Source organism: Tiliqua scincoides, chromosome 2 (genome assembly GCF_035046505.1).
Source record: "Tiliqua scincoides isolate rTilSci1 chromosome 2, rTilSci1.hap2, whole genome shotgun sequence".
Lineage (NCBI taxonomy): Eukaryota > Metazoa > Chordata > Lepidosauria > Squamata > Scincidae > Tiliqua > Tiliqua scincoides.
In genome coordinates this window covers 64,842,012-64,855,181 of record NC_089822.1, presented here as the reverse complement: position 1 = coordinate 64,855,181, position 13,170 = coordinate 64,842,012, and the positions used below count along the sequence as shown (strand labels likewise).

The window sequence follows — 13,170 nt, the reverse complement described above, 5'->3', positions numbered from 1 at the left end:
GGGGGCGGGGGTCCTGGCTGGCTGGCTGGCTGGCTGGCTTTGGCGCGCAAACCGAACAGGGAGGCAGCAGGGAGAGGCTCGGAGCGTCTCGCTGGAGGAGCCTCTGTCACGTACGTGGGCAATGGGGACGTACTGGGGCGCCCCCCGCCAAGGGAGTGGGATAAGAGGTGCCATTCCTTTCGTTCTCTGGCTCCCACAATAAATACGCGCGTAGACTGGGGCCGCACGACTGGCATGACACTGAGAGCCCCATCGTAGGCATGTCTACTAGGGGGTAAGTCCCATCAATAGTCAATGGGGCTTACTCCCCAGGTAAGTGTGGGGTAGGACTGTAGCCACACTTTTCTGGGAGTAAGCCCCATTTACTATTGATGGGATTTACTTCTGTGTACACAGGCATAGACATGAGTAAACATGAGTAGGATTGGGCTCTAAATCCTTACTGCGTTGCACACACACCCCGTTCAGAAAACAGGGCCAAATCCTATCCAGTTTTTCTGTGCCAATTCAGCCATGCCAGTGGGGTGTGCACTGCCTCCTGTGGTGAGGAAGCAGTCACAGAGGCTTCCTCAGTGTCAGGAAACATTTGTTCCCTTACCTCAGGGATGCATTGTAGCTGCAGCGGTGCTGGAAAGTAGGGTAGGATTGTGTCCTGAGTGCTATAGTCATCAAGACTTAGAAATCAGTCTCACTGAGTTCGGGAAGACTGCAGTCCTATGCATGTCACTTCTGAAGTCTCTCTCCCCCCGCCCTCCAGCTTTAGACAAGCATATTAGCACAATCCTCTCCCGCCCTTTATAAGTGAGTTGGCGCCAGTGAGGGTTTGCAGTGTTACAGCCCAACCTTGAGCTGCTTGGCACCCAGGAATATAGCAGCGCCAAAATGGCTGCCACTACATCCTGTGGACACTGGGTAGCTGGTGTGGCTCCTGACATCTCCTTAGGTAAAGGGGACATTCGCCCCTTCCGCTGCAGAGTAAAGCAGCCCTGTGTCGGGCCAGGAGACCAGACATGGGGCTGTGGATCTGGCAGAGCTCCCCTCCCAATTGGCTTCCACCCCCTGGAACACCTCCTGCCCTGACCTACCATTCCACCACCACAGTATTCACAGAGTATTTACCTTGGGCTGGTGTCACTGAAGTTCTTGAATCTATTTCAGATTATACACCTTGAGAATTGTCATGCTTTGTCAGATTAGACTGTGATCCTAAACATGCTAACTACAATGTTTAGGCTGCAATCTTGTACACACTTACTTGGAAGTTCCACTTAACTCAGTGGGGCTTTTTTTTGAGTAGACATGCATACAGTTGCACTGTAAGTCCTTGAACTCAGTGGGATTTTCAGTGTAAACATACTTACATTTGGATTGTAGGTGTTTAGAGAGCAGTATCATGTATCCTGCTCTGTTTGCCCACTTGCTTTTCATTCATTCCTCATCTGTTGTATTATGGCAGTGGTCAGCTTAGTGGCCAGAAGAGAGTGCCCAAGCAATGTACTGCTATACTACATTTCCCTAGCTGGAGAAATATATGACAGTAAGGTATACACACTTAAATTGGGAGTAGATCCCACTGAACTCAGGGATACTTCTTTCTGAGTAAAAGCCATAGGATTGATGCTGTAAGGCAGTTGCTAGTCTCTGCTGTCCTCATGTTAAGGCTTAAGAAAAAGAGAAGGTTTTAAGTTGCTATACTTATTGTGCTTTCCTCATTTGAGAATTAGGGTGCATTGTATATGCCAGTAGTTTGCAACTTTTCCTCAGACAAATAACATGACTGGCTTACAGCTTGAATTTAATCTAATTTTTTTCACTCTATAGAGCAACTACTTTGCTGCATGAGTTTGCTCAGGCAACAACTTACTTAATGCTTAGTTTAATATAATTTTTGTTTCAGGGCATTCATGAATCTTTCTGTTGCCTCAAAAGAAAATGACTACATCAAATCTTGCAGAAAGAGTTAAAACTTGGCTTTCCTCAGCATGGCATGTGAAAGTTCCAGCACAGTGGTTAGAAGCTTGTATTGACTGGATTCAGCAAGAAAATGGCAGTAGCAATTTGGCTCAAGCTCATATTAACAAGCAAGTTTATGAGCAGTGGCTTCTTACAGATCTCAGAGATCTTGAATATCCAATCCTTCCTGACAACATTTCAAATACTCCAAAAGGAGAACTGAATGACTTTTATTCCATACAGATTGATTCACTTGTTGATGTAAGTCAGCCTGCATATTCTCAGTTACAAAAGATAAGAGGGAAAAATACTGTAAATGAGGAAATAACTGCTAATACACAGGGATCCCTGAAGTCCTGGGAAGCCAGACCTACTCGAATGCTGGTGATGCAACTAACCGATGGCATACATCACATTCAAGGTATGGAATACCTTCCTATTCCTGCCCTTCACAGCAGTCTCCTTCCGGGCACAAAAATTATGATACAGGGGAAAGTTGTGTATCGTTTAGGAGTTCTTTTGCTGAAACCAGAAAATGTGAGACTGTTGGGGGGTGAAGTGGACAGCCTTGTAGAGGAATATGCTGAGGAAAGAGTTCTTGCCAGGTTAATTGGAGAGAATCCTACCCCTGTCAGGTCAAATATTGGCGAAAGTGAGATTACAAGACCAATTCAAGAAACGGGACCTTCTGATGAAGAGCTTCTGGCAAGTTTGGGAGAAAATGATGAACTAATGATAAATGAAGCTTGTCCTGAAAGTGGATATTGCAGCAGAAGTACAAGTTTAAATTCTACCACACATTCTCTTCCTTACAACAATGGAAGTTGCTTGCAACAAGACCCTGCCGTCTTAAATGAAGAAAATAAAGAAACGTGTATTCCGGCTTTGGAATGCATGGATGATTTTGATGAATTACCATGGGATGACGATTTATTTCTCGAGGAGGGGATCCACGAAGGACAGATGCAAGTTGAGAACAGAAGTTCTTCCATTAATAACCAGCTTCATGGAGAAGATAAATTTGTTGATAGAGAGATGTGTGGGACATTTCAAGATAGCACAGGAGGTATCCCTATCAAACATAACGTGCAACATATCCACAACTTAGATGGCAGTTTGGGAAATAAATTTTTCGAAGGGAGAGGTAGTAAAATAGATAGCAATGAAATGTCTTCCAATACCTTTAATAATAGAATTAATGCAGGATTTGACCTGAGCTCTGATTATTTACAGACCTGCAAAGTAAGGGATAACTGCCACAAAGTTGGTTTAGATACCCCTCCTTTTACATATATATCTGTTTTATTAAATAACAAACCCACAGTTACTAGCACGGTGAAAGTTAAAGCATTTATAGTAACTCTTACAGGAAATCTCACAAGCAGTGGTGGCTTCTGGAAGATAACAGCAAAAATATCTGATGGAACTGGTTATTTAGAAGTTGATTTTGCTGATGAAATTTTAACAAGTTTGATTGGATTTTCAGTACCTGAAATGAAGCAAATGAAGAAAGATTGTGCCCTACATCCAAAGCTTAATGAAGGTTTACAGAATTGCCAAAGAGAACTGATAGATCTCTGTTGTTTGATGACCATTGAATTTAACCCCTCTCAGACAAGAGCAGTAGTAATGGTTTTGCAAGACATTCATGTAAATGATGTGAATAATTTAAAAAAAAGGTTAAATATATGTAGCACTTAAGTTGTATTAAAATTTGTGTACACTTAAAAGATCAGATAGTTTTTAACTGTTGCCACATTAGTGGGAGAATATGGAGAAATGTTTTAATAGTTGAACATGTTTTCTTTAACTTCTCTTAGGAAAATGTTTTTAATATTTCAAAATGTTTGGAGCTTAAGGTTGCAGAAACAAGAAGAAATTCAACACTAAGGAACCCAGTCCTTTCATCCTTTGAAATTATTGCAAGTAAGGTAATGCATAAACAGTTCAAATGAGCAAGTCAACGTTCTTTTTGTGATATATTTTCCTGTTACATTAAAGGTATTTATGCATCATGGCATTTGTAATCTACTTGTTTGAAAAGCCTGAAATAAATCAAACTGTTCATAAATTTAGCAGACTAGTTTCTTAAGGTAAGAAATAAAAACGGCAAGCAAAACTGAATTCTTCACAAAGAGATGGTGATTGTTCATTAATTTCTATTAATACTGATTGTCCTAACTAGCTTATTTAAGAAAGTGTATTATGTTATTTTTAACTGACAGTAGCTCTTCAGCAGTTTGCTCTATGCACAAGGACCACATGAGAGGTACCCAAGATCATAGCAGTTAGCTCCACCCCAATAATGTATATCACTCCCAATAATGTATATCACTCCCGAATTGGCCTTTTCAGCCACACTAGACGCTGTTCCAGAACCACCATTCAGAGTGCGATACCATAGTCTTTCGAGACTGAAGGTTGCCTACTAATAATGTATATGGCTGAGCCCTAGAGAGTAGCAATCACAGACAGTAGCTGTACCCATTTCTAGATTGTGTTTCTATAGAATTGTGTAGAAAAGGGAATTTCAGCAGGTGAGGCTTGTCAGATGAAAAAGTTGGCCACCCCTGAGAGGTGGAACTCACTCAATTGTGTCATCAATAAAGGCAGGGCAAGTAACTCATCACTCTACAGAGAACAAACATCAGAATTGTTTTAGATTACTTATAGAGACTAGTGACACTTTTTTACATTTTCTGTTACTGTATCGTCTATGGCAGGGTTCTCCAAACTTTTTGACCAGAGGGCTGGAAAAAAAATTTAAATATAAAATTTATATATATATAAATTATAGATAGAACTTAAATGAATGAATGGGCTCTTTCATTCAATCTCTCTGGCCCTTATAACACCCTCCAGACACAACCAGAGCATAGTTCCTGTCACATTCGGCCAAGTGGGCCAGAGGCTTTCAGGGGGTAAGAAGCTGGCCGTGGGCCGGATAGAGGCTTGCCGCGGGCCGCATCTGGATCCTGGGCCGGAGTTTGGAGACACCTGGTCTATGGTAACAGTTCAGGGAAATGGGTATCTAGATTCAGAAATTAAAGTATGCAATAGAGTGGTACACAAGTTTTTGCTGTGGAGGAAGAGAATGTATTTGTTATCTTAAAGCTGAAATTCTATGCAAACCCACCTAGGAATAAGTCTGATAGAACTGAATAAGGTTTACTTTCAAATAAAGCTGTGTAGTCTTGTACTGTAATGCAATCTTACCTGCACTTATGTAAGAATTCAATTCCATTGAATTCATTGGAACTTCTGAGTAAGTATGCTCAGAATTGTTCTGTACGTATTACCTTTAATGTACAGAACAATCCTGAGCATACTTACTCAGAAGTCCGTGGAGTCCCAAGTGTGGATATTTCTTTTTTCTTTTTTTAACAAAAACCCTCTATCCCTAGATGTGTTTGTGAATTGCTGTTTTGCATTTAGATAAAACACTTTATGAAATTAGGATGATTTGAGATTTTAAAATACTATTTAGTAAAATATACAACTTGCTATGAAAATTTAGCAGTCAGAGCCAAAGGCTCCAATTTACAGATTCTGATGTTTTGAAATGGGTTGTGCATGAGCTGAAATCTCAAGGATCTCTGTGGGTGCATCCACCCAGTAGATGGATTCTGACAGCACCAACCACCTGATGTGATTGGGATCTGGATTCAGTCTGTTTCCACTCAAATCATATGAATCATGCTGCCAAAGCTTTCATACCAATTTGAAGAATGGTGCATCAATCTAGTCCAACAAACATTACCAGGCAGGTAGCCTGGATGGATGCATGGTTTTTCCTTGTGCAATATGTGAAGACTTTGGCAAAAATGTCAAATTCAGGGTTAGTATGATGTGCTTGGTTAGAATGTGTTAGAATGATGCATCCTTGGTCCTTCTCTTTTGATGAAAACGGATAAACAGTAAATGAAATTGCTGTGTTAATGTGGCATTCTTAATATTACACGTTAATATTTATGATTTCTGAACAGGTTACTTTTATATTTATATAATAGATTTTAAGAGGCTAAATGGAAATGTATGCAGAAGACCTCCACAGGGGAAACAAGCTTATTTTGCAGCAATTAAAATAAAATATCGCTAACAACATGTAAGCTATAATTGTAATGGCAAGCTAATGATGTGCTTGATTGACTTATTAGTTCAAGAAGTGCTTTAACATGTACAGTTACAGAGTGCTCGGAATGTAAAAATGGACAAAGTGTGGACAAATATCTATATCTAATTATAACCTTCATCTTCTGTTTCAAAAATAGAAACGAAATGTGCACAACAGATAGTTGGTGGAAAGAGACTGCATGCTAGTAAGAGACCAGGAAACAAGGGACAAAGAGAATGCGTGTTTTATATACAAGGCATGGATATTGTTAAAGTATAAAAGGCTATGCTGAATTATACTGTGGAATTAAGCTGAACAAGGGCCGAATCCTATCCAATTTTCTAGTGCCAGTGCAGCTGCAATGTAGCCCCAAGGCAAAGGAACAAAGAGCCCCTTACCTTGAGGAGGCCTCCATAATACCCCCCCCCCCAGGATGCAGCACACACCCCATAGGCACAGCTACACCAGGGCTGGAAAATTGGATAGGATTTGGCCCTCAGTCAAGAAAAAGAATTTATTTTCAACATGTTTAGTTACCACAGGGCCAGGTAAAAACAATCAGATTTTTAGATGCTAGTATCCAATTTCTAGGTGCCTGAGCAACCAACTTAAGCTTTTTCCAATGGTGATTCATTCATATGTTGATGATGACATGCCAAAGACCTTGGTATAGGGCAGACATGAGAAATATTCCAACACAGAAAATGTGTGTACCTTTTAAGCACCCCAGTAAAGAAGCTGATCAAGTAGCTTTGGCCTCTTCCTCCCTAGGTCTGTCTTCCCTACATGAAGGAGGAAAAACTGGAGTCCTGCTTGTTACTGCACATGGCTCCAGCAGCAGCAGGTTGCAGAGGGCAGATGATGGGGACTGTCAAGGTTGTTCCCTCTGCCACTGAATGCAATACTTCCAGGTCACCATGCAAAAACTGACCCTGCCAAGGTCCATCTCCAGCATTCTTTTTCCAACTGTCAGATGCCTTGGAAACTCACAAAGAAGCTAGGATAATGTTGGCCTAAACCTGTTTGTCTCCACCATATAGTACTCAGATGTATTGTGGTTAATGCAAAATACCACCAACATTTATTATGGTACATTGGAGTGGGTATACAGAGCATATGATTCTCTGGGCAGGAGGTCTGGTCTAGAGGGTAGAGCCTCCGTCTGCCTGAAGATAACATCCACAAGGTCGCCAGTTTGAGGCCACTGGCACCATGCGACCTTGGAGCAGCTGACAAGCTGAAGCCGAGCAATTCTATCTGCTCTGAGCGTGGGAGGATGGAGGCCAGAATGTGAAGCCAGATCGGAATGAAACACCTTGAATGTAGTCGTTCTTGAAAGAAAGAACCTTCTTTGAAATTGTAAAAATCCCTATTTAATAAGGGATTTAATAAAGCCTGCCTATGTAAACCGCCTTGAATAAAGTCTTGAATAAAGACCAAGAAAAGCGGTATATAAATACCTGTTATTATTATTATTCTAATTCTGAAACAACTACACTAGCTTTTGATCTGTTTCTAAGCATAGTTCACAGTACTGGATTCAAACTATAAAACCCTGAAGACTGGAGTGGGATACTTGGAAAACCTGCATTAACCTTTAAGATTTTCCTTGGAGGTCAGGTCAACCAAATTTGGGCAGACTAAATAAATTTCTATTGGATTTGGTTATGAACAAGGTTGATGAAAATCTATGAAATATTCTTAAGTAAAAAGATCTATGGAACTACAGTATGTTTTAGATTACAACACTACTCTGGGAGAAGATTGTATTGAACTTAATGGACCTCACTTCCAAGTTGACATTGGATTGGATTGTTACAACCTAATCCTTTTCCTGCCATAGCATGCAGCCACACCAAAACAAACGAAGATGTATGCTGTGGTGGGAAAGGGGCTGATCAGGAGGCTGGGAAGGGAAAAGGAAAAATATTTTCCCTTACCCCTTTGTAAACCCCTTGACCACCAATGGGTCTCCTTGGACATGTGCCAGCTCTTTAGTCCATGCAAGTCCAAGGAAAAGGTGTGTATCGAGTCACTCCAGAGGAGTAAGCATCTGGTACAAGTCATCCACATGGGTGCCACCTCCAACACCCCCTAGGCCTTCCCTGATCTGTCTTAATCCTACTCATCCTCTCCTTTATGCCCCCTTGCCAACTTGAGGCCCAATTATAACCTCCCTGAGTGCCAGTGCTGAGTTCCAGTGCCAGTGCTGGGTATTGCAGATGTGCATGCCGTGAGGCATGTATGTGGCACCCAGGGAGGAAGGGTTGCCAGCACTGGACCTCAGCACCAAGTGGAGATGCCGTGGGAGTACTTGAAGGTAAGTTGCACTTCTGGGTGGTGGGGTTGGGGGGAGGCATTCTGTGGTGTGTGGAGAGTGGGGTAGGGACAGTGACTGGCTCGGGGGTGGGATCAGTGGACCCCTTCTGTACCAGATCCTGTTCTCCATGTCATGCTGCAAAGCCCAACATGGAGGTTCTCCAGTCTGCACTGGTAAAACAGCTGGTGCATACTCAAGTGGGGCCTGCGCCATTACTTGGGGGAAGGGGACAAGCATCCCCTTCCCCCAAGGATACCTCCTTTGGCCTCTACAGGGCCACAGAATACAGTGGTCACCATTTTGATGCCACTGCACTCTGCAGCTCTGCTGACGATAAGGTTGGGCTGCCCCTAAAGTTGGTAGACATTCTTCTCCCTGCTGATGTGCACAGAGACCTCTGGTATCTGGCAGTGGTCCTGAACTGCATGGCTATGGTGCTTCTGGATCAGCACTCACAATGCCATAAAGTGTGTTCCACCCCCAGAACACAAGTTGCAACAGTAATGCTGCTTAAGATTGGGCAGTTAATGTACTTTTAAAAAGTCAACATGATACTAAGAATTGGATTCAGTCTTATTGCAGTGGCATGGCCAATTGCTCGGCTACGAGGTCTGTAACTAGACCTATGACGATACATTAATCACAGAATCCAAGAAGTGATGCAGAAGCAACTTGGAAGACATGGAAAATATCATCCAACCAACTTGCAAGATTCCCAGATTCAAGCTTCACTGCTATGGCATAGGATCTTGCAAGGCAGTAGCAATCTGGTTGCAGAGGTACATAATGAAGCAGGCTTTGAATCATTATACAAAAGCTTCATTTGCTGAATATATAAGCATTATTAAGATAAGGGACTATAGCTAGGAAAAGTGATTATATTAAATGCTGAATTTTCCCGTGCTGCCTTTTAAACAATATATTTATCTATTCCTCATTTTTAAGCATCTCCTGCTGTGCAGTTATAATTTAAGAGTATTATGTATTGTCACTTCTCCATTTGTAAACATCCAAGACCTGCTGAGTAATTACTGAATAACCTTCTAATGAAATGCAGTTGAGGGTTCTAATTAAATTGTGAAGTTGCTTAACAACTCTACCACTTAAAGTGAGACTTTGGCAAGCATGGTTCCTAATGAGTTCTCAGAATACATTACTAACATGTATAAATGCCAAGGTCAACACAGAACATTGCCTCCTGGGTGTTGGAGAAGAGGTTTTGTAAACAAAATAAGTATAATACACAAACTAGAATTATATTATAGTGTTGCAAAGGGAAAGGATGTGAATTTCTGCAATATATGTCAGAAAAGCATACTTATGATTTGCATAGTAGTTGCTATTGGACCTCTGGATCAAAATAACCATTTTAAAATAAAACCAAAATGTATACCAGATTTCCTATTCCTAATTTATCAAAACAAAGTCTGTATGATACCAGTAACTTACAGCCCAATCCTATAGTGCCTTGGCATCCAGAGGAACAGTGGTACCGAAATGGCCGCAGCTATATCATGTGAATGCCAAGGCAGCTGCCATAGAGCCCAATCCTATGCATGTCTACTCAGAAGTAAGTCCCATTATAGTCCATGGGGCTTAATCTCAGGAAAGTATGGATAGGATTGTAGCCATAGTCTCCTTGGGAAAGGAGTGTTTGCTTCCTTACCCTGGGTAGAATGCAGCTAGCATCAATGGGTCTGTGTCCACTATTGAGAGGGCATAGAGTCAAGAAGTCCCATGGTGGGTTTTCCAGACAGGGAGGCAGCACCCTCTGCCACTTTCTCTGCTCCCCTTCTGGTCCTGATCCTCCCCCTCCCTCCCTCAGCTCTGCCTTTCCCCTGCCCCAAAAAGCCACACCAGCAGCTGGCTGTTACACTTACAGCTCGCCACTCCCCACATCCTTTTGGTGCTGAGGCCCAGGGCTCACTGGTGCTGGATCAGTGCCGGTGCGCCTACCTTCCTGGGTGCCACAAACGTGCTTTATGGCACATTTGCAGCACCCAGAGCCAGCGGTACATATGTACCACCAACATTCAGTCCCATTATATTTGGCCTTGAGGTAAGTTAATATTTTCACCAATCTCAGGGCATTTTCTGTATCATCCATTGTTGGCTAACACTGTATGCCAGGGCTTCTCAAACTAGGGCATCGTGACACCCCAGCCTGTGGGCCCTGGACTCTTTCCTCTTAAGGGGCAGGGGTAGGTAGCGACATGATCCCCAGGATTGTGTCACTAATGGGGGCACAGGGACTGGCATGCACTTACCAATCCCTGCGGCAGTGTCCCAGGGGTGCGGGGAGCCCTCAGATCTTAGAAAGTGAAAGCAGAGAGATCGCGCTCCACCTCTGGTTTGTGATTGCAACCCCCTTCCCCCACCCCTGCTGCCATCCCCGCTCCCCCATAAGAACTTACTGTGGTCCGCAAACTCCCTGCGAGCTTGAGAACTGCTGCTGTATGCTAATGCTGTTGATAGCAGCCACAATCTAAATGTGTCCAAACGCTTGCGTGTGGTTTGATTCTTGATTGTTTTCTTGGAAGCACATGCTTGCTTCCCATGTCACATTATGAAATATTTTTTAAACTCCTAAGTCTCAAGGTCATAAGAACATAAACCCTGCTGCATCAGGCCAAGGGCCCATCTCGTCCAATTTCCTATATCTCACAGAGGCCATCAGATACCTCAGGGAGCACACACATCAACATGATGCCTGTATCTTGTTGCTATTCCCTTGCATCTGGCATTCAGAGACAAACTACCTCTAAAACCTGGAAGTTGCCTGTAGTCATCACGGCTTGTAACATGTGATGGATTTCTTCTCCATAAATCTGCCCAATCCTTAAAATGGGTCTAGAAGTCTGTTTAAAGGCATCTAGGCCAGGTGCCGCCGCCACCACCACAACCTGGCGCAGTTTGCCATATAATGGGCATGGGATGATTGAAAAACAAAATTTGTTGAAGTATTGAAAGGTTGAAATTCTTATGGAGCCAATCTCAGTTTTCTGGGTTGTGGATTTTATTCTAGAAATAAGTTCTAAACAATTTTAAAAATAAACATCATTTTTACTTAATGAAGTTCTGAAAATCTTTTCATAATGAGCCTCCTTAAGTAAAGATTAAAACCCCTTAAGCCTCCCTAATTATTACTAAGGAAAAAGAACTCTCAGCTATCTCCACAACATGGGGAAAATGAAACCCAATCCAGTCTATGTTTCCTCTCAGGAAGAAGCTATCTTCAGTGGGTGTGCCTTGATTCCAAGCCAGGATGCCTAGGATTGCAGACCAAATGGAAGGAAATGAGCAGAATGGATATATAGAATGCTTTCAAGTACCTTCACAAAGCATCCTGTACCTCAGCCAAAGAGGCAGGCTTACATAAATAACCAAACAAATGAAAAGGAAGAAGAGATCGTGTAACATTAGTCATTTTGCACAAAAGGAAATTCCAAAGACAGCAGACTTTTGGTTTTTTCCAAACTTATATAAACTTATTTTCCAGTTTTGTTTTATGCACCACTATTAGAGTTACAAGACTTCTATTTTGCTTTGCCTGAGGTTGCTGTAATGCAGTGGTTCCCAAACTGTTGGTCAGGACCCACCAGTGGGGTCGCAACCTGATTTTTAGTAGGTTGTGAAGCCAAAAGCTGATAGCTGGCAAGGAAAATGCACTGAGCCCTATGGAAACTGAAATGGAGTAGCATATATGCATTTACTTACAAGTAGGCAAACGTGCCTTGGTCCACTTTGAAGGGCAGGCCAAGTGAAACTCAAGGCCACCAGAATGGTCTAAATCTGATGAACTTGGAGCTCAAACGCTCTACAAGGTGCCCCCCCCCCCAAGCAAAAAGGATAAAAACAGAAGTTTGAGTGACTGGTAAAGAGAAACTTTTTAAAGTCTTGTAAAACTAGGTGGGTCCTGACACCGTGTCATTTTAAAAAGTGGGTTCCAGTGCTGAAAAGTTTGGGAACCACTGTTCTAATGTAAACATACAGCCTTCTGTAATGTAGCAGCACCTTTGCCACTAGAGGTTCCAAGATTTTTGCTTTTTTTAAAATTAAAGCTCCTGTGACTTTAACAGCTTTGTGACAGCTGAATTTCAGTTTCTCGTCACTGCATCTCCATGCCAGGGAAAGCATCACCTGCTGAATTGCTAATAATCATGCAGCTGCCAAAGACAGAGAACCTGCCAAGGGAGAAAAGGAAAGCTAGGAATCATAGTTACCATTTGAGAATTTGAAAGCTGAGAGGGAATGCATGTTTCTCTCAGCTATTGAGTGTGCCATTCTAGAGAACTTTGTCTTATACAGCATTTTCAGAGCACCTGATCTCCTGTTAATAGACCACACAGACAAGATGCACAACCAATAGTGACTGGCGGCAAGGAAGCACAGGGCTCCTGTAGCTTTAACAGCATGATGGTAATGGAAAGGTCTATGTTTTACAAAAGTAGAAGTACAATAGCCATCTTGCCCATTGGTCAACCAAACCTGGCTGAATCTTTTGATTTTTAGAAAAGTGTCCAAACTGATTTCAGCCTATAATGTGTTTCCTTCTAGCTTCTCTTTTCCATGGCCAACCAAGAAATAGTCTTATGGACAAATTGAGCCCTAGTTTCTCTTAGGTCAGGAAGATCACACACACTAGCTCTGAGTAAACTGCTGTCTCTTTACCTTGTAAGAGAAAATACATCAGGTTATTTTGATACATTTTAAACTTGGGTACAAATGACCCAGTCAAAACACATGTATGTTAGCTATGCATGTTTCACATTTGTATATTTTA

The 13,170-nt window shown here is 42.2% G+C and overlaps 1 protein-coding gene across 1 annotated transcript; it reads left to right on the top strand.

Annotated features, from left to right (window-relative positions):
* Window positions 1-27: 27 nt before the first annotated feature.
* Window positions 28-4,050, top strand: RMI1 (RecQ mediated genome instability 1). The gene is made up of 2 exons (XM_066612517.1): window positions 28-110; window positions 1,898-4,050. Exon 2 carries the CDS (start codon window positions 1,933-1,935, stop codon window positions 3,652-3,654), a length of 1,722 nt encoding a protein of 573 aa, XP_066468614.1. The 5' UTR covers window positions 28-110; window positions 1,898-1,932; the 3' UTR covers window positions 3,655-4,050.
* The last annotated feature ends 9,120 nt before the right edge of the window (window positions 4,051-13,170 follow it).